The sequence below is a fragment of the Plasmodium gallinaceum genome (assembly GCF_900005855.1).
Source record: "Plasmodium gallinaceum strain 8A genome assembly, contig: PGAL8A_v1_90, whole genome shotgun sequence".
NCBI classification, from domain to species: domain Eukaryota; phylum Apicomplexa; class Aconoidasida; order Haemosporida; family Plasmodiidae; genus Plasmodium; species Plasmodium gallinaceum.
Window position 1 is genome coordinate 28,559 of NW_021628255.1, and position 22,735 is coordinate 51,293.

At 17.4% G+C, this 22,735-nt stretch overlaps 4 protein-coding genes across 4 annotated transcripts, besides 6 other annotated features; 3 read left to right on the plus strand and 1 right to left on the minus strand.

Moving 5' to 3' along the window:
* Positions 1–1,759: 1,759 nt before the first annotated feature.
* Positions 1,760–2,548, plus strand: PGAL8A_00322100 (Plasmodium exported protein, unknown function; the record flags this gene model as incomplete). Its single annotated transcript, XM_028672243.1, has 2 exons — positions 1,760–1,951; positions 2,054–2,548. 2 exons carry the CDS (start codon positions 1,760–1,762, stop codon positions 2,546–2,548), a joined length of 687 nt encoding a protein of 228 aa, XP_028528815.1.
* Positions 2,549–3,425: 877 nt separating this feature from the next.
* Positions 3,426–4,115: a repeat region.
* Positions 4,116–6,711: 2,596 nt separating this feature from the next.
* PGAL8A_00322150 (fam-g protein) lies at positions 6,712–7,267 on the plus strand (the record flags this gene model as incomplete). Its single annotated transcript, XM_028672245.1, has 2 exons — positions 6,712–6,786; positions 6,917–7,267. 2 exons carry the CDS (start codon positions 6,712–6,714, stop codon positions 7,265–7,267), a joined length of 426 nt encoding a protein of 141 aa, XP_028528816.1.
* A 67-nt stretch (positions 7,268–7,334) lies between these two features.
* PGAL8A_00322200 (fam-g protein) lies at positions 7,335–7,673 on the plus strand (the record flags this gene model as incomplete). The annotated part of the gene is made up of 1 exon (XM_028672246.1): positions 7,335–7,673. A coding segment is annotated over one exon (339 nt), but the record flags the coding sequence as incomplete, so codon positions are not given.
* An 839-nt stretch (positions 7,674–8,512) lies between these two features.
* Positions 8,513–9,097: a repeat region.
* Positions 9,098–10,881: 1,784 nt separating this feature from the next.
* Positions 10,882–11,426: a repeat region.
* A 773-nt stretch (positions 11,427–12,199) lies between these two features.
* Positions 12,200–12,783: a repeat region.
* A 2,584-nt stretch (positions 12,784–15,367) lies between these two features.
* Positions 15,368–16,162, minus strand: PGAL8A_00322300 (Plasmodium exported protein, unknown function; the record flags this gene model as incomplete). The annotated part of the gene is made up of 2 exons (XM_028672247.1): positions 15,368–15,868; positions 15,971–16,162. The coding sequence occupies 2 exons, from the start codon at positions 16,160–16,162 to the stop codon at positions 15,368–15,370; spliced, it is 693 nt and encodes a 230-aa protein (XP_028528818.1).
* A 5,072-nt stretch (positions 16,163–21,234) lies between these two features.
* Positions 21,235–21,808: a repeat region.
* Positions 21,809–22,104: 296 nt separating this feature from the next.
* Positions 22,105–22,516: a repeat region.
* Positions 22,517–22,735: the final 219 nt, after the last annotated feature.

Below are 22,735 nucleotides of genomic sequence, written 5' to 3' on the forward strand. Positions count from 1 at the left end.
GTTTTATTGTCTATCATCTCTTTCTTAGATTTGGATTCTCCTTTATTGTCTTTCATCTCATTCTTACATTCAACTAAAAATTTCGCAAATAAAAAAAAAAAAAAAAAAAGAAAGAAAAAAAAAAAAAAAAGAAAAGAAAAATCTTTAAATAAATAAAAACATATTTTGTTGTAAAGCGCTTATATAAGTAGTAGAATTTTTTTATTACATTAATTCCTTCATTTTAACTTTATTAATTATGTATTAAATATACTATTAAAGTGAATTCATTTATTGTAGCCGATAATAATTAAAAAAAAAAATAAAAATAAATAATTTTATAAAACAAGTAATATGAAACAAACTTAAAAATATACTCAAAAATAAATAAAAATTGTGGAAATATAAATAATTATTATTACTTAAGCTAAATAAAAAAAAAAAAAAAAAAAAAAAAAAAAAAAAAAAATTTATATATTTCATTTCTTTAAATGAATTGAAAATTTTCTTTTTCTTTTATTATATTAATAAAATAGGATGAACGTCATTTGATTATATTTAATATTAACTAAATAATCGTTATAATTAAAATATGAAAGTTATATCATCAATGATATTTAAATTAACTTTATAACATTTATATATTTTTTTTTAAATTTACATAGTTATTTTTAACGAATCATTAATAAATACCTGACAATAATTACTATTAATTTTTTTTTTTTTTTATTGAAATGTTATTTTATTTTTTATAATAAAACAGATGCATGTAATCAATTTAAAATTAAATTATAATTTTTTACTATAATTAAAATATATGAAAAATATAGTGACATCACTATATTAATGGAATAAAATTAAAATTATTATTAATTATATTCCCAAAATAAATAATATAATATAGTACATATTCATGATTCTTATTATAAATGCATGTACTTCTTTCATATTATCCTTTTTTTACTTATTTTTATTAATATTTCTTATTTTTAAAGTATTTTGTATATTATACTACAAATTAAAAAATAAAATAATGCATGCATAAATTTTTAATTTTAATTTTTTTTTCTATAACTAAAATTTATTTCATAATATATTACTATAATGTTAAATTATAATGAAATAAAAATGTATAATTCATTATAATTAGTATAAAACAAAAGATGTCATTAATTATCATTAAAATTTAAGTGTTATGACATAAAGGTCTATATATACTATTGTTATTTCCAAATTTATAATTTAAATTATAACAAAATTATTTTTCTATTTTTTTTTTTTTTTATTATAATTATCAGAATCAAATTATACAATTGCAGAATTAAACACCAACATATTATTTTACAATAATAGGTACTTTTAATTGTGCAAATATTATTATTAATTTTTTTTATTTTATCCTCTCTTTCTTTTTTTTTTGAAGATAAATGCGTAATTTGTATTTTTGGAATTTTCTGTTTGAAAAAAATGAGAGGAAATGCTCAATTATTAAACTTAGATGTAGTGTATAATGTAACATTTTATGAATTGATTATATTTTAATAATATTTGTACATAACATATTTACAAAATTTTATAATAAAAATTAAAGCAAAATATCTTTAAAGAAACTTTTTTTTTTTAATATATATTATTTTTACTTTTTATATTTTAATTATTTTATTTTTTAAAAATTAGGAATATTAATTATATCTAAAAATATATAAAAATAAAAAAGTAACTATAAAAGCTTATTTCTTATTAAAAACATATTTTACATCTTAAATAAAAGATAATAAGCATGAGAGATTATATTAATTCAAATTTTATTTTAAATTCTAGATGCAATTCTCATACAGAGGAAAATTTTGTTATTGAAGATATTTCAACTTTAAAAATATACCGTACAAGAGGGAAAATAAACAAGTTATTTTTTTTTATAAAAATTTCTTTATTTACCCTACTAATTTGGATATTACTTTATTGTGAAAATGTAGATGATAATAAAACTTATAAATTTTTTTTTTTATTTTTTACTGTTTTTTTTAAATTAAAATTTTTTTTTTAAATATTTATCGTTTTATTTTTATTTTAGTACAATTACAGATCATGGAATGATAAATACATCCTAAAAAACATATTAGATTTAGGATCTAAAAGATCTTTAGCCGAAGGTAAGGAAGTAATAGAACCAAAAAATGAAGAATTAAAAGTAAGTTCATTGAATATACAAACGAATTTAGAAGAAATTAATACAAAAATTGAAAAAATGGAATTAAAAGAGGAAGAAAAGGATAAAAAGGAAATAATAAAAATAGAAAATGAAAATGTAGTAGAGATAAAAGAAGAAAGAAATAAAAAAGTAAATATTTTAAATCTAATGCAAAAGTGCAAAAGTTTTTTGAGTATATTAAACATGCCTACTATTCTTTTATTACCAATTTTATCAATGGCACTATCTATTACAGCACTTTTTAAAAGTGATGAAGATAATAAATATCTTCACGCGTCCAATATAGTAACTTCTTTATATCTTGTGTTAAATTCAATTCTTTTGTTGTATTTAAAATCAAATAGCAATAATATGTAAAAGCAAATTATGAAAAATTTTTTTTAAAAAAATTGTCCTTTAAAAGAAAATTTCAGGATATGGAAATTAATAATATCTTAAATATTATTATGACTTCAAACATAATGTCATAAATAGGTAAGTTTAATATATTCATTGGATTATATGTCAAAATTAGATTGTTTGTCAGTAAAAATATACTATTTATTGATTCTTCAAAATTTCCTCTTTTAGTTTGTCCGTTATAGTAAGCCCTTAATATATGATGAATTACCTTTTCATATATATATAATGTGTTATTTTTTTATTAATTAAATTAATATTGTAAAATAATTAGAAGAAATATGTTTTTTTAAAAAATTCATTTTTATGTTCTAAAAAAACTTTCTAATATGAAATATACTGTAATATATTTTAACATAAATTTAATGATAAATAATTCATATATGACCTATATCATATAGATAATTATATAGATACTTTAATTCCCATTCTGAAAATATAATAGAAATAGCTAGGTCTAATTGGTGAATTAACTGGTGATTTTATGATGAAAATAATACAAGTATTTTCATACTCTAGTCTTAAATCACATTTTAGTTTTTAATTTTGAAGTTTTAAATTTTATTCTGAATTGAATATGAAAATATATTAATAATTTTTTAGTAAATTTGTATAGATGATTTTTTCTTTTTTTTTTTTTTTTTTGTATAACATTTATTAATTAATATATTTGAATAATAGAAATTTATTACAAATATAATAGATAATTCAATTCCATAAACATTTAAAAAAATAGCTTTTTTTTCATTAATTAATTATATTTAAAAGAAATTAAAATTATCAAAAAGTAACAATAATTACTTCATAACTATAATAATGAATATTTATCCCTGTATGCTTTATTAACTGAGTGCTTGGTGATTTTGCTAGAGTACTGAACAAACAAATTAATAAGTAGCACGTAGAGTTGCTTCTACGATTTTGATGTATTTATATATATTTTTAAATGCTTTGAATGAGTGATCCTTAACTATGTAAACTACTTCATTCAGCATTCTTCGATTTCAATAGGCATTTATTTACTTTAATAAAAATCTTTATTTTTATTAAAAATTTAAATCCTTATTGAATATTGATCATTAATTAAAAGTATATCGCTTGTTTCTTTGTTATGAGTTACATTAAACAATTAATATATATTGCTGTTGAATCAACAAACATAAACAATTATTGACAATACAAAAAATTATATAAATATTAATTACATGAAAATTTTATTGTTATATGTATAAAATATTCTTTTACAAAATTAATTAAATCCTACTTCGTTAAAAAAAAAGAATCTTTCTTTTTTTTTTTTTTTTTATCGTATTCTTATCGGTAACAAATCTTTTTCCAATTGATTTTTTTTTTATCAATTTATTTTTTCCTGATGGTCTTTGTATTTTTTTTTTTTTAAAAAAGTACAAACAAAAAAAATTGATCATTTTTTTTTTTTTTTTGTATGTGCATGAACAACTTCGTATTCTTCATTTAACTAGTTCTTTTATTTTCCAAAAAGGTTAATAAAGCCTTTTATTAACCAATAATTGACTGCATTATCTAACTATTAATTTATTAATGTTACAATTACGAACAATAGTTATAAATAATATTTTTTACTTTATGAACATTACCTTACTTATAGTAATTACGTTAATTTCTACATTTAATGGATTATAATTTGGATAATTTTAATTTTTAAATATACAATACATATATTATTTAAAAGTTTTTAATACAATGAAACAATATGTATAAATGTAAGATAATATTATATTTCACATATTGTTAGTTGGAAAAACTGCATTTATGTATTATATTAAAAAAATATAAATCATAAAAACTCACTTTTATTAAATATACGACTATTTTTTAAAGAAAAATGAGCGTTAAAATATTATGAAGATAGTATTTACGCATATACTTTTTTATTTATGTTATATAAAAGATTCTTACAAATTAAATTAAAAAAATAAATGTTCTTAATAAAATTCTTTATTAATGCTTACAAAGATGTTTTCTAGCACTTAAATATTTTAGAAGAATGTAAAATTTGTAAGGGAGAATTGTTGAACTCTTTTCTGTTATATAAAATATTTGTTAATTGCTCATTTAGTTATCTTGCTAGTATCGAAGAAACAAATTAATAAAAAGCATGTAGGAAAATCTCTATTCATTTAATCTTTATCAGATTATTAACTTTTATTAATTATATTAATTATTGAATGCATGAATTAATTACTATTGTTGTTAGTTTACACTATATCTCATGTATGTCACATTTGATATTACATTCTTAATTTTTTATAAAAAAATGAAATAATAAAATATACAAATATTTTTTTCATAACTTATTCCTTTTTAGAGAAAGTATTTTTTTTTAGATGCATTTATTTTAAGAGCTATTGTGTTTATTAAACGTATTTACTTTTAGTGGTAGTATTTTTTTTTTTAAGATAGAGACTTTCTTTACGCTTTTATGTATGCCTATTTTCCTGGAAATATGACATATACAATTAAAAATGTTTTTTCTATATTTATCTAAATATTATTTAAAATAGGTCGATAATATTATTTATAATCCAATAATTGGGTTACTTAGATTTCATGAGAAAGATAAAGAAAAATAAAAGAATAGCAAAAAAATATTTACAACTAAAATAAAACAAAATAAAAAATAAAATAAATACAATCTCATAATAATTATAAGTTATCGATTATGTATAAAAAGGCTAAAAAAAAAGGCAAATAACTTTCTTTTAACATTTAATTAGAAGGCAATAATAATGCACATGCAAAAGGATATGTTATAATTCTGTTTTATATTTATTTATTGATACATTCTATATCATGATGAAAATATATACCTTGTATTTTCTAGGAAAAAATTCATTATATTTAATTAAAGATATATGTTTTTAGTTAATATAATATATAATATTATTATTAAATTGAAAGTTTATACTTGTGATTATTAGTTACAAAAAAAGTAAATTTATAAATATATATTTTTACAGTATGTTTCATATAAAAAAGAATTTTCTTCACAGTTTTTAGAATAATTAAGAAAGTAAATTTTCCAAAAAATAAATAAACTTTTTTTTGAAACATGCTTTTTACTATATACATATGATTAAATAAATAGTTTTTTTTTTTTTTTTTTAAATTGTAATTTATTTAGAGTGCTTTTTTATATGATATATTATTATAATTTCTTCAAAATAGATATGTGTTCACTTTTACTTTTGAATTTGTGCATTTCATAATTTTTTTTTATTTTGTGAGAAATAATAGAAATAGGAAATTTTTTTAAAAAATAATTATAATGATAAAAAATAAATATGTATATATGTATTATATAAACATGTATTAATAACAAAAAATAAAAAGAAACATAAAGATATAAAAAAAAATAATAGAAAAATAAAAATAGTTACATTTAAAGCAAAAACATGCACAATTAAAAATTAGTTTCATATATAATTAAAAATGACTACAAATATAGTATACTGTATGAAAAATACATGCATAGAAAAATTTTTAATTTATAGTGTTTTTTTTTTTTCTTTTTTTTTTTGATGGAGATGTAATATCTCTAATATATCTAAAATTTTATCTATAAATAACAAATACCATATATAAAATAATTTAAAGTTTTACGTGATTCACAGAAAAAAAACTAATAGTTAAACGAAAAAAAAAATAAAAAAAAATTTATTAACATTAAATATATAACATTTATAATTTAATTTATTTCAAATTAGCATTATATAATTTTTTCATATACTTTAAGGACGAATATAATTTTAATGAAATATTTTTAAAATAACTTTACATATATAAAAATTTTTTTTTTTAACTTATAAATATACGTTTTTATTTATTTTATTTTTTGAAAAATTAATAGTATTAATCTTACATAAAGTAAATGTAATATTATGTATAATTATGAAAAATTGAGAATTATATTTCATATAAACGAATAATTTTTTACCTTAAAAATTTATAAAATTTACAAAGGTCACAATAATACCTAAAGCAATATTACATATCTCTAACTTATCATTAGTAAAGATAGAAGCAATTTTTTAACTGGATTAATATCTCTAACTTTAATATTAACCTATACTAGTATTAAAATGAAAACATTTACTTTATATTTAGAAATTTTTGCATTTCTTCTTTTAATTTGGATATTCCCTTTTTTTTACAACGTAAGATAAACTTCATATAAAAAGAACACATATAAATATATTTTATTTCTAATAATTTAAAAAATTTTACTCAATTTATTACTATAACAATTGAAAAAAAATTTTAAACAATTTTTATTTAATCCCATAGTATGATTCCAGTAAGTCTTTGATTAATAGAGATACATTACAAGCAAAAATTGGGTTAAAGCACGAAAGAATGTTAGCAGAGGCTGATATATCAGAAAAAAAATCATCTTATATTAGAAAACGTGTAGAAGAATATCCATCTGGTGAAATGAATATAGGAAATAATGAATTGATTCATTTAATGGATATGTATTTGAAATGTTATAACGCTAATTCTATGGCAACGTATGTAGAAGTTTTATTTAAAGTAGAAAATGAAATGAGATATAAATGTAGAGATAAAATATTGAATGCTTATCGAAATAATATTTCATATGAAATAGAAATAGAAAAACTATCACTGACTGATTAGTGCCGTATTATAAATGGAAAAATAAAAAAAATGAATTGATAGAATTTCGAATAATCTTTATTTATANAAGTCTTTGATTAATAGAGATACATTACAAGCAAAAATTGGGTTAAAGCACGAAAGAATGTTAGCAGAGGCTGATATATCAGAAAAAAAATCATCTTATATTAGAAAACGTGTAGAAGAATATCCATCTGGTGAAATGAATATAGGAAATAATGAATTGATTCATTTAATGGATATGTATTTGAAATGTTATAACGCTAATTCTATGGCAACGTATGTAGAAGTTTTATTTAAAGTAGAAAATGAAATGAGATATAAATGTAGAGATAAAATATTGAATGCTTATCGAAATAATATTTCATATGAAATAGAAATAGAAAAACTATCACTGACTGATTAGTGCCGTATTATAAATGGAAAAATAAAAAAAATGAATTGATAGAATTTCGAATAATCTTTATTTATATTATAAAAAATTTTTATGTCAGTATAAAGAACAAAAAAAAGTTAAATAAAAAAGAGATAAAAAATTAAAAACTAAAAAAGTGGATAAAAATAGACTTTGTTAATTTTTATTTAAATATAAATTAATATATGAAAAGGAAATACTTAATAAGCCATGCACAACTGCTAGTTAAAAAATATTAATATTTTTCTTTACATTTTTTTATAGAAATATATTTTATTTTCTTTAAAGAAAAAAAATAAAATTATTAAAAATAAAAAATTTTTAGGAAGAAATATTTTAATGAGAATATATTATATTTTTTAGCGTAAAATTTTTGCTGTTAGTGATATTAATGTAATTTAATATTTTTTTTGCCCTTTTTAAGTAAAATGAACTTGAATAAATGAAAATTACTCATTAAAAGTTATAAATGAATATTTTGTACTTAAAAATTAAAATTTAATGAAAATTTATGTTCTTAATAAAAACATAAGATTTTTATTAAAGTAAATAAATTCTCAATAAGCTACATAATTTACATTTTACAGGTTTATAGCAACGAAATTGTATTTAAATTCATTAAATTAGTAGAGAAAGTTCTACATTTTCTATATTAATTTTTCTATTTATTACTTGATTTATTAATTACTAGTTCAATGAATTTAGTAATACTGAAAAAACAAAATAATAAAGAACACATAGAGAAAATTTTACTTACTATATTTTCTATTAATTAATATATAATACAAATTATTCACTTTCATTAATTAATATAATATAATAATTGAGTTATTGGTTTATTAACTGGGTGTTAGATGACTTTGCTAGAGTATTGAACAGACAAATTAATAAAGAGCATGTAGAATTTCCTCTACGGTTTTGATGTATTTATATATATTTTTAAATGCTTTGAATGAGTGATCCTTAATTATGTAATATACTTCATTCAGCGTTCTTTAATTTTAATAGGCATTTATTTACCTTAATAAAAATCTTTGTTTTTCTTGAAAATATATATCCTCATTGAATATTGATTATTAATTGAATGTATATTACTTATTTCTTTTTTATTATTTAGTTTCAGCAAATTTAATATGTTATTGTTGAATTAACAAGACATAAACAATTAGTAAAAATACAAAATTAATTATATGAATATTAATTACATAAAAATTTTTAAATTCTATGTATAAAATTTTCTCTTACAGAAAAAATTAATATCAAAAAACTATTAAAAAAAATTAAAACATAATATATTTATGTAAATATCATTTTTATTTTTAATATCTCATTCTTATTGGTAACAAATCTGTTTCCAACTGATTTTTTTAACCCATTTTTTTCTGGACATTCTTTTTTTTTCTTAAAAAAATATATATTTTTTTTTTTTACGTCTTTTTATTAATAAAAATAAAAACAAAAAAAAATTTATCATTTTTTTTTTTCTTTTTTTTTTTTTTTTTTTTTTTTTTATTTGCGTGTGAATGACCAACTACGTATTCTTCATATATCTAGTCCTTTCCATTTCCAAAAAGGTTAATAAAGCCTTTTATTAACCAATACCTTATTACCTATTTATTATCTAAATAATTAAAAATTCTATAATGTGTATGCANATTATTGTAGTTTACTTGTTTATATCATTAAAATTATATTTAAAATCCATTTAATTACTAGAGAAAACTCCATATTCTTTTTAATAATTTGTTTTTCATTACTCTAGCAAATTCATTCAATGATAATTTAATAAATTAAAAATGTAATTTATGGAAAGTAAATAAATCAAGTAGTAAATGTAGAGGATAAAATAGAAGAAAAAAAGTTGGATGCATAATTATTACCAGCTTAACTACATGTCAAAAAAAAAAAAAAACACAAAGAGGAAAAAAAAAAGTCTTTATTGAGAATTATTAGAATTAATGATTTGTTATGAAAGGAATTATTAGTGTTTTTGAGAAAAAAATTAATAGCTGCATGGAATATAAATAGACATGAAAGTACTAGATAAATGAAAGAAAAAAGATGAATATTGGGAAAAAAATATTCAACCTATTAAAAAATAGAAGAAAACTTAATAAAAAGTTTTTTCGTGGAAAATATTTATCTTTGAATTTTAAAGAGAAAATTTAATATTAACAATAATAAAATTTTCGTGTTTGCAGTATTGTATAACTTATTTAGTGTTTTGTTAATTATATTTGTTAATTCGCGAGAAGTGAATTTAAATTGTTAAATATTAATCATAACATTATAAGTAAAATATATGTAATTTAAAACTATAATTAATAAATATTTAAATTTTTATTAAAAATTAGGGATTTTCTTTAAAATAATTAAAGGCCTCTTAAAAACAATAAATGCTCAATAAAGGAGACCATATACATTTCAATGGTTTATGTATTAAAAACATATTTAAATTCATTTAAATGGTAGAAGAAACTTTACATGCTCGTTGTTAATCCTTTTTTTCAATACTCTAGCAAAGTAATGAATAGGAAATTAATAAAATATTAATTACATTTATTTTACTTATATTATTATTTATATTTAACAATTCAAATTTATTTCTCTCAATTTAACAAGCAAAAATAATTGATAAAATTCAAATTATATTACGTAAGTACTACAAAACACAAAAATTATATTACAGTTAATATAAAATTTTCTTATATAAACTTAAACAAAATACACAACAGTAAGCTTTCTTAGTCAATAACCTTTTCTTCCATTTTTCGACAGCTAAATTTCTTTTAAAAAAAGAAAAAATTTATTTTTTTGTGAATTTAAATTACAAAAATAAAAAAAAACATTAACTAAATTTTTTCCTTTTTTTTTTTATTTAGCAATTTCATGTCGGTTAATAAAATGTATTATTAACCTTTTTGAGAATAAACGGTAATTGTTGTGTATAAATATATAGTTATACATGCAAATTCTAGATGTAAAAAAAAAAAAAAAAAAATTAATTGTTAATTTCATTGTTTTCTTCTTCTAATTTTTAAATACAAAAAAAAAAAATATATTTACTTTTTTTTTGAAAGGATTAATTTTTCAGTTAAAATAATAATTTATTTATTTCTTATTCCATAACTTTGCTATAGTATTGAGCAAACATATTAATAAAGTGATTTATTAACTGGGTGTTCTTTAACTTTGCTAGAATACTTTTTATTAACTGGATGTTCGGTGACTTCACTAGAGTACTGATGAAATAAATTAATAAAGAACATGTAGAGTTACCTCTACGGTTTTAATGTATTTACATATATTTTTAAATGCTTTGAACGAGTGATCCTTAATTATGTAATCTACTTAATTTAGCATTCTTTAATTTCAATAGGCATTTATTTACTTTAATAAAAATCCTTATTTTTATTAAAAATTTAAATCTTTATTGAATATTTATTATTGATTAAATGTAAATTATTTGTTTCTTTGTTATGAGTTATGTTCAGCAATTTATATATATTCCTGTTTAATTAACAAACATAAACAATTAGTAAAAATGTAAATTAATTATATTAATATTTATTATATGCAAATTTTATTGTCATATGTATAAAATTTTCTCTCACATATTAAAAATGTAAATGCTATGCAAATTAAGCTCTTTTATATGTAAATATCTTTTATCTTTTTAAGATCTCGTTTTCATTGGTAACAAATCTTACTCCCGATTTTTATTTTACCATTTTTCCTTCTTTCATTAAATACTTTTGAAAAAAATAAATATATTTTTTTTATGTATTTCCAATTTATTAAAAGAAAAATAAAAAAAAAAGTTATTGAATTTTTTTTTTTTTTTTTTCCCTGTTCGTGACCAACTACGTATTCTTCATTTAGCTAGTCCTTTGTATTATCATAAAGGTTAATAAAGCCTTTTATTAACAAATATTCAAGAATTTAAATTTTATATGAAATATATTGTTCATTTTACTTTATTTAACATAATTATATATAAATAATTAATAATCTATAGAAAACAGTGGACCAAAAATTTAATAACGAACTTTGTGAATCTTAATTAATTTGATAGTTTAATTAACATTATTATATAAATAGCCTATTAATAAAACAAAATCCTAATAAAATGTTAAGAAGTATTAAGCATGACATTGTTGACCTGTCCTATGTACTATTTCGTAAAACTGATAGTTAGATAATCCTCCTACACGAAAAAATAAAATCCAATTTATTTTTCAAATAGATAAGATTCTCTTAAGATACAAGCAAAAAGAGAAATGCATACACATTATAGAATTTTTAATTATTTATATAATAAATAGGTAATAAGGTATTGGTTAATAAAAAGCTTTATTAACCTTTTTGGAAATAGAAAGGACTAGTTATATGAAGAATACGTAGTTGGTCATTCACACGCAAATCAAAAAAAAAAAAAAAAAAAAAAGAAAAAAAAAAATGATAAATTTTTTTTTGTTTTTATTTTTATTAATAAAAAGACGTAAAAAAAAAAAATATATATTTTTTTAAGAAAAAAAAAGAATGTCCAGAAAAAAATGGGTTAAAAAAATCAGTTGGAAAGAGATTTGTTACCAATAAGAATGAGATATTAAAAATAAAAATGATATTTACATAAATATATTATGTTTTAATTTCTTTTAATAGTTTTTTGATATTAATTTTTTCTGTAAGAGAAAATTTTATACATAGAAATTAAAAATTTTTACGTAATTAATATTCGTATAATTAATTTTGTATTTTTACTAATTGTTTATGTCTTGTTAATTCAACAGTAATATATTAAATTTGCTGAAACTAAATAATAACAAAGAAATAAGTAATATATATTCAATTAATAATCAATATTCAATGAGGATATATATTTTCAATAAAAACAAAGATTTTTATTAAGGTAATTTAAATGCCTATTGAAATTAAAGAACGCTGAATGAAGAAGATTACATAATTAAGGATAACTCGTTCAAAGCATTTAAAAATATATATAAACACATCTAAATCATAGAAGCAACTCTGCACGCTCCTTATTAATTTGTTTGTTCAATACTCTAGCAAAGTCACCGAGAACCCAGTTAATAAAGCATACGCAGATAAATATTCATCATTATAATTATGAAGTAATTATTGTTACTTTGTGGTAATTTCAATTTTTTTTAAAACTAATTAATTAAAGAAAAGAAAGCTATTTTTCTAAATCTTTATGATATTAAATTATCTATTATATTTGTAATAAGTTTCTATAATGTAATATATTAATTAATAAATATTTTAAGAAAAAAAAAAAAAAAAATAAAAAAATCGTCTATATAAATTTACTAAAAAATTATTAATATATTTTAATATTCACTTTAGAATAAAATTTAAAACTTCAAAATTAAAATCTAAAATGTGATTTAAGGCTAGAGTATGAAAATACTTGTAGTATTTTCATCATAAAATCACAAATTGATTCAACAAAAAAAAACATATATATAACTATGATTTTTGTTTAAGTCAATTACAAAAAAAAAAAAAAAAAAAAAAAAAAAAAAAAATTAAAAAAAAAAAAAAAAAAAAAAAAAAAAAAAAAAAAAAAAAAAAAAAAAAAAAAAAAAAAAAAAAAAAGACCAAAAAAAAAAAAAAAAAAAAAAAAAAAAAAAAAAAAAAAAAAAAAAAAAAAAAAAAAAAAAAAAAAATAAAAAAAAAAAAAAAAAAAAAAAAAAAAAAAAAAAAAAAAAAAAAAAAAAAAAAAAAAAAAAAAAAAATTTTTTTTAAAAAAAAAAAAAAAAAAAAAAAAAAAAAAAAAAAAAAAAAAAAANTAGTCCAAATGGCAATACATTAAATACAAATGTTCCGCTATTAGAACTATAAATCTAGTATATGGATTACTATTTTCCTCCAATGAGATATTCGTTTCTTCTGCTTGTGATAAATATCTTGCTTTCTTTAAGATTGATTTTTTTCTCATGATTATAATATCATTATAAAAGCCTTTCTCAAAATATTTTGAAGTAATATTCAAAAATTAATTTAATAAAGAAAAGAAGTTTTTATGTGAATTATAGATAAATGCATAAATTTCAACAAAACCAAAAAGTAATGTGTATGTATGTATTTTATACTTTAAATTTATGAAATGTTAAAAAAATATTCGTTAATCCAATTAAGGAAGAAAAATAATTTAATTTGACCAAAAAATTGAATATAGATATTTTTGTTATTTTTGAGCATCATTATACACTTGAATTACAATGAGAAATTGTTATAATTTCTACATAGAAATGACAATACTTGTACTTATGTGATAACTATATTGTAAATTTGTTTAGATTTGAAATTGGTATTTTATATAGTATAGGATATTATTTTAGGATAAAGGGAATTTCTTGTTTGCTTTTTGTGCTGATTATTAAATTTTTATTTTCATGTAATAATAATGTCATTAGTTTTCAAATAACAAGAAAAAAATATAATTAATAAAACAAAAGATTAATTTAAAAAATTAAAAATAAGAAAAAAAAAAAATAAAATAATTCATATAGTAAAATATCATATTATGAAATTATAATTGAAAAAAAAATTAGTATAAAAAAAAGAAATTATTTTAAGTGTTTTTTCAGTGTTAATTTAAATGCCTATTGAAATTAAAGAACGCTGAATGAAGAAGATTACATAATTAAGGATAACTCGTTCAAAGCATTTAAAAATATATATAAACACATCTAAATCATAGAAGCAACTCTGCACGCTCCTTATTAATTTGTTTGTTCAATACTCTAGCAAAGTCACCGAGAACCCAGTTAATAAAGCATACGCAGATAAATATTCATCATTATAATTATGAAGTAATTATTGTTACTTTGTGGTAATTTCAATTTTTTTTAAAACTAATTAATTAAAGAAAAGAAAGCTATTTTTCTAAATCTTTATGATATTAAATTATCTATTATATTTGTAATAAGTTTCTATAATGTAATATATTAATTAATAAATATTTTAAGAAAAAAAAAAAAAAAAATAAAAAAATCGTCTATATAAATTTACTAAAAAATTATTAATATATTTTAATATTCACTTTAGAATAAAATTTAAAACTTCAAAATTAAAATCTAAAATGTGATTTAAGGCTAGAGTATGAAAATACTTGTAGTATTTTCATCATAAAATCACAAATTGATTCTCCAATTAGACATAGCTATATCTATTATAATTTCAGAATGGGAATTAAAGTATCTATATAATTATCTATAAGATATATGTCATATGTGAATTATGTATCATTAAATTTATGTTAAAATATATTACAATATATTTCATATTAGAAAGTTTTTCTAGAAATTAAAAATGAATTTTTTAAAGAAACATATTTCTTCTAATTATTTAACAATATTAATTTAATTAATAAAAAAATAACACATTATATATATATTAAAAGGTAACTCATCATATATGAAGAGTTTACTATAACGGACAAATTAAAAGAGGAAATTTCGAAGAATCAATAAATAGTATATCTTTACTAGCAAACAATCTAATTTTTACATATAATTCAATGAATAAATTAATCTTACCTATTTATAACATTATGTTAGAAGTCATAATAATATTTGAGATATTATTAACTTCTATATACTGAAATTTTCTTTTAGAGGACAATTTTTTTTAAAAAAATTATTCATAATTTGCTTTTACATATTATTGCTATTTGACTTTAAATCCAACAAAAGAATTGAATTTAATACGAGATATAAAGCAGTTACTATATTCGATCCTTTAACATATTTATTATCTTTATCATCCATAGAAAGTGATATAATAGATAGTGTCATTGACATAATTGGTAATATAACAATAGAAACTATGTTAAATATTCTCAAAAAACTTTTGTACTTTTGCATTAGATTCAAACTATTTACTTTTTTATTGCTTTCTCTTTTTATCTCTACTACATTTTCATTTTCATTTTCTATTTTTATTATTTCCTTTTTATCCTTTTCGTCCTCTTTTAATTCCAATTTTTCAACTTTCGTATTATTTTCTTCTAAATTTGTTTGTATATTGGATGAACTTACTTTTAATTCTTCATTTTTTGGTTCTATTACTTCCTTACCTTCGGCTAAAGATCTTTTAGATCCTAAATCTAATTTATTTTTTAGGTTATATTTATCAGTCCATGATCTGTAATTGTACTAAAATAAGAATAAAATGATAAATATTTAAAAAAAAAATTTTAATTTAGAAAAAACAGTAAAAAATAAAAAAAAAAATTTATAAGTTTTATTATCATCTACATTTTCACAGTAAAGTAATATCCAAATTAGTAAGGTAAATAAAGAAATTTTTATAAAAAAAAATAACTTGTTTATTTTCCCTATTGTACGGTATTTTTTTAAAGTTGAAATATCTTCAATAACAAAATTTTCCTCTGTATGAGTAATGCATCTAGAATTTAAAATAAAATTTGAATTAATATAATCTCTCATGTTTATTATCTTTTATTTAATAAGTAAAATATTTTTTTAATAAGAAATAAGTTTTTATAATTACTTTTTTATTTTTATATAGGTTTTTATATATTTTTAGATGTAATTAATATTCCTAATTTTTTAAAAAATAAAATAATTAAAATATAAAAAGTAAAAATAGTATATATTAAAAAATTCAAGAAAAAAAGTTTCTATGAAGATATTTTGCTTTAATTTTTACTACAAAATTTTGTAAATATGTTATGTACAAATATTATTAAAATATAATCAATTAATAAAATGTTACATATATACACTGTATCTAAGGCTAATAATTGAGCATTTTCTCTTATTTTTTTCAAACAAAAAACTCCAAAAATACAAATTACGCATTTATCTTCAAAAAAAAAAAAAAAGGAGAGGATAAAATAAAAAAAAATTAATAATAATATTTGCACAATTAAAAATATCTATTATTGTAAAATAATATTTTGGTGTTTAATTCTACAATTGTATAATTTGATTCAGATAATAATAATAAAAAAAAAAATAATAGAAAAATAATTTTGTTATAATTTAAATTATAAATTTGGAAATAACAATAGTATATGTAGACCTTTATGTCATAACACTTAAATTTTAATGATAATTAATGACATCTTTTGTTTTATACTAATTATAATGAATTATATATTTTTATTTCATTATAATTTAACATTATAGTAATATATAATGAAATAAATTTTAGTTATAGAAAAAAAAATTAAAATTAAAAATTTATGCATGCATTATTTTATTTTTTAATTTGCAGTGTAATATACAAAATACTTTAAAAATAAGAAATATTAATAAAAATAAGTAAAAAAAGGATAATATGAATGAAGTACATGCATTTATAATAAAAATCATGAATATGTACAATATTATATTATTTATTTTGGGAATATAATTAATAATAATTTTAATTTTATTCCATTAATATAGTGATGTCACTATATTTTTCATATATTTTAATTATAGTAAAAAATTATAATTTAATTTTAAATTGATTACATGCATCTGTTTTATTAGAAAAAATAAAAAAACATTTCAATAAAAAAAAAAAAGAAATTAATAGTAATTATTATTAGGTATTTATTAATGATTCATTAAAAATAACTATGTAAATTTAAAAAAAAATATATAAATGTTATAAAGTTAATTTGAACATCATTGATGATATAACTTTCATATTTTAATTATAACGATAATTTACTTAATATTAAATATAATCAAATGACATTCAACCTATTTTATTAATATAATAAAAGAAAAAGAAAATTTTCAATTCATTTAAAGAAATGTAATATATAAAATTCTAATAACAATTCATATAAAAAAAAATTCTAAAATTATATTCTTAGTTAAAAAATGTGCTATTCATCTTTTTAAATATTTTAATTTTAATATAGTGCAGATAACCAATATGTATGCAAAATATTTAAGAAAATACCTTATCAATCTAACTAAAAATACTATCGCGCAGTTAATATATAATATAAAAAAATTTTTAATTTTTTTCCTTGAATATTGTTTTATTTTTTTAGTGTTGATGTAGTTAATAATTTTTTTTTTTCTTTTCACTAATTTTTTTTTATGTATAATTGAATTTAATTTGAAAAAATTTAATTATCATCTATTTTTGATGAATAATTATATTTTTCCCTTTTGTTGATTAAGTACTTATTTTATGGAGTACTGTTAATTTATGTTAACAAAGATTATTTTATATATATTTATGGATATTTATATTGAGAATTTAAATTTTATTTAAATTGAAAATTTTTTCTTAAATTAGATAAATACATCTTATAAAATAATTAATGTGTTCAGAATAATAAAAGTGTGTTAGCTTATAACTATTTATTTTATTTTATATATTTTAAGTATATAATATTACTTATTTATAACAAAAATATTGATATGATTAACAAAACAAATAGTTTAACTGTTCTACACATTCTTTATTAAATTATTTCCTTAATATATGGTGTATTAATTGGTCACTCAAAGATTTTTATAGCGTTTTAGATAAGGAAGTTAATTAACAAAATACAAAGGATTCTCTATATAATTTATCATAATATTAATTATTATAAATAATAATGAATTACCTATATATTATATTATTTAACACAAAATTAATTTTTAATTTTAAAATTTAATATTTACATAACTTTTAATAATTTATCATTTAATATCAACTTTTTTATTTATTTCGCGACTAAGTCAACATATATACTGTACAACTGTTGTTATATAGAAAATTATTTTCATGTGAGAAATGTAATTTCTAATTTTCTATTATTACATATCATATTATGGTTACTTTAGATAGAAATAATATTCTTAATTCTTTAAAAGATAAAATAAGAATCTTAATTTACAAATAAATAAAAAATATAATAAATCGGATAAAGTTATTTTAAAAATATTTTATTAAAATTTTATTTATCTTTATATTATGTAAAATAATAAAATATTTTTAATTTAATGCATATAAAAATTATAAATGATATACATTTAATGTTAAAGGATTTTTTTAATTTTTTTTTTCTAAATTACTGATCTCTGTGAATTATGTCGAACTTTAAATTATTTTATATACGGTATATTATGATTTATAAATATAAATCTTCGTATATTATAGAGATATATCTCCATCAAAAAAAGAAAAAAAAATTCTATAAATTAAAAATTTTTATACGCATGTATCTTTTATACAGTATACTACATTTGTGACAATTTTTCACTTAATATAAAACTAATTTTTGCTTGTGTTTATTTTTCTTTTAAATATAACTTTTTTGATTTTCCTTATATGCTTTTTTTTATCTTAATTCTTTTTTTTTTAATTTTATTATTGATAAATGTTTATACAATATATGTATATATTTATTTTTTGTTATAACTATTTTTTAAAAAAAATTACTTTTTCAATTATTTGAAAAAAAATAAGAAAAATTTGTTAAGTACTTAAATTCAAAAGAAAAAGTGAAGATAGGTATTTATTTTTAAGAAATTATAATAACGAATCTTATAAATAGCACATTTAAAAGTGAAATAAATTAATTACAATTTAAAAAAAAAAAAAAAAATACTATTTTTTTAATCACATATTTAAAGTAAAAAATATTTTTTAAAAAAAGTTTTTTGACAAATTTACTTTATTCTAAAAATATATTTCTGTAAATTCACTTTTTTACTAGTAATACTTATTAGTTTCAATTTTAATATAAATATTATTTACTGAATATAAAAATATATCTTTAGTTAAATATAATAGATTTTTTCTTATAAAATTCAAAAGAAAGTATTTTTATCATGATATAAAAAATATCAATAAATAATGATAAAACAGAATTATAAAATAGCTTTTTGCATATTTATTATTATTATCTTCTAATTAAATATAAAAAAAAATAAATTTTTTTTTTTGTTTTTTACCTTTACATATTTATTTGATAAGTGTTGATTATTATTACGATGTGTTTATTTTCTTTTTTATTTTTCATTATATATATTTATAGCACAATTTTTTATTTTTCATTTTACTTACGAAATTTAGGTAAATCATTTACATAGTATAAATGAATTCAACAATTGTCCCTTTCTAATATAACTTTTTTCTTAAAAGTTCAAATTTTATAAGACATCTTTGTAAACATTAATGAAGAATTTTAATAAGAATTATTATTTTTTAAATTTAATTTGTTAGAATCTTTCACATATTATTAATAAAAAGTGGTGTGTATAAATACTATCATTTTTAATATTTTAACACTAATTTTTCTCTAAGAAATAATCATAAATTTAATAAAAGTGCATTTTTTATGATTTATATTTTTTTAATATTATATGTAGAAGTTGTTCTTACAAGTAAAAATATGTAAAATATAAAAGTGTCTTACATTTAACATAGATATTACATGATATTAAAATAATTTGAATAGTGTATGTATTGGAGATATAGAAACTAAAATTATCCAAATAACAGTTCATGAAGTATTAAAATGATTATAATTATTATAAATAAGATAATATTCCTGAGGAAAAGAAATTATTTATAGGTCTGATTTATTAATGGCTGTGAAATTCCTTTTCTCATGTCAAACAAATAAATTAATAAGGAAAACGTAGTGTAAACTCTATTTAATTTTAATATAAATTTTTTTTTTTATTAATAAACATTAAATATAACTTATTAGTTAATTATTTTTTTTTTTTTTAATATAAGCAACACTCCAAAATGTAATTTCCTTAATATTACATTTTAGCTTAAAAAAAAAATATACAATCTATAGTAGTCTGCACATTATCCTTCAAAAAAAAAAAAAAAAAAAAACTAATTTTTTTTCTTAAGATTATATTTTTTTTTTTAAAATAAAAAAAATATCACCATAATATATATTTTTTTTTAAGTGCACTCACTTTATGTGCAAGTAAATATATACATATATTTTTTGTTTACATACTTTTTGAATAACTATTTTAGAGCAGACATTTATGATAGCTTATTGTCCTTGCGAATTAGCATGCACAAAATAAAATGTTTTTATTCTATTTATTTGTATAAATATTATACAAAGAAGGTCAATAGTATTGTTTATAGAGCAATGTATAACTGGTTAATAAAGGCTTCATTAACCTTTTTGGTTATAAAAAGAACTATCAATGTGAAGAATACGTAGTTGGTTGTGCTAACTAAAAAAAAGAAAGATATTTATTTTTTATTTAAATGATATATCCAGAGAAGAAAAGAGAAGATTGGTAAAATAATAATCGAGAGTAAGAATTAGTACCAATAAAAATGAGATTTTAAAAAGATAATAATGCTTTCATAAAAGAGTTTAATTTTCATAATATTTATATTTTGAATTTGTGAGAGAAAATTTTATATATATGACAATAAAATATTTGCATAATTAATATTAACATAATTTATTTGCATTTTTACTAATTGTTTATGTTGGTTAATTCAACAGCAATATATTTAAATTCCTGAACATAACTCATAACAAAGAAATAAGTAATTCACATTTAATTAATAGTCTATATTTGATTTATTAACTGGATGTTCGGTAACTTTACTAGAGTACTGAACAAGCAAACTAATAAAGAGTATGTAGAGATATCTCTACGATTTTGTTGTATTTATATATCTTTTTTATATGCTTTGAACGAGTAATTCTTAATCATGTGATCTACTTTGTTTCGCATTCTTAATTTCAATGGGAATTTCTTTACTTTAATATAAATCCCTATTTTTATTAAAAGTTTAAATCCTTGTTGAATATTGACTATTAATTAAATGTAAATTACTTATTTCTTTGTCATGTGTTATGTTCAGAAATTTAAACATATTGCTTTTGAATTAACAAAAATAAACAATTAGTGATAATACAAATTAATTATCTAAATATTAATTACGTGAAAATTTTATTGTTATATATATAAAATTTTCTCTTACAAATTAAAATTATAAATGCTATGTAAATTAAATTATTTTGTATATAAAATATCTTTTTCTTACTGGTAACAAATCTTTTTCCAGTTGATTTTTTTACTAATCTTTCGAAAATTTTCCTGAAGTTTTTTTTCTTTTTTTCTTAAAAAATAAAAATATCTTTTTTTTTTTTTTTTATATGCGTATACATAACCAATACGTATTCTTCATATAGCTAGTCCTTTTTATTACCAAAAAGGTTAATAAAGCCTTTTATTAACCAAATATATGTTAGTCATGCAAGCATTGGATAAAAGAAAAAAAAAAAAATTAGTTATTTTTTTTGTTTTTTTTTTTTGTAAATTCTAATATACATAAAAAAAATATATTTATTTTTTTTCGAAAAATGTTGTATTGTTGAAAAATTAAAAAAAGAATAGTTACTGACTAAAAAGTTTCCTGTAGTATATTTTTTTTAAATTTATATAAGAAAATTTTATATTAATTAAAATAAAGTTTTCATATTTTGTAGTATTTATATAATATAATTTTTATTCTATTGATTGCTTATGCTTGTTTATTTGAAGGCAGTGTATTTGAATTGTTAATGATTACTCATAACATTATAAATAAGATATATGTAATCAAAATAAATAATGAAGATTTAAGTTTTTAACGAAAATATAGGACTCTTATTAAAGTAAATAGATTCCTCTGGAAAAAAATAAATACTCAAATAATTAGACAAAACAAATACAATTTCCTGGTTTACAGTATTAAAAAAAAATTTAAGTTAATTATATTAGTATAGATAAAACTGCATGCTCTTTATTAATCTGTTTGTTCAATACTCTAGAAAAATCATTGAATAAGCAATTAATAAATTACTAACATACATATATTATATATTTTAATTTATTTGTGTAAGAAAAAAGAAAGTATATATATAATTAAAGTAAAGAACAATAAAAGCTAACGTATATGTTGAAGAATATTCTACAACAAAAAAATAATAATGATAAATATAATATTTTGTTTTAAATATAAAAATATAAATATATAGATATAAATGTAACACAATTAAGAAGGATTTTCATATTAATGGA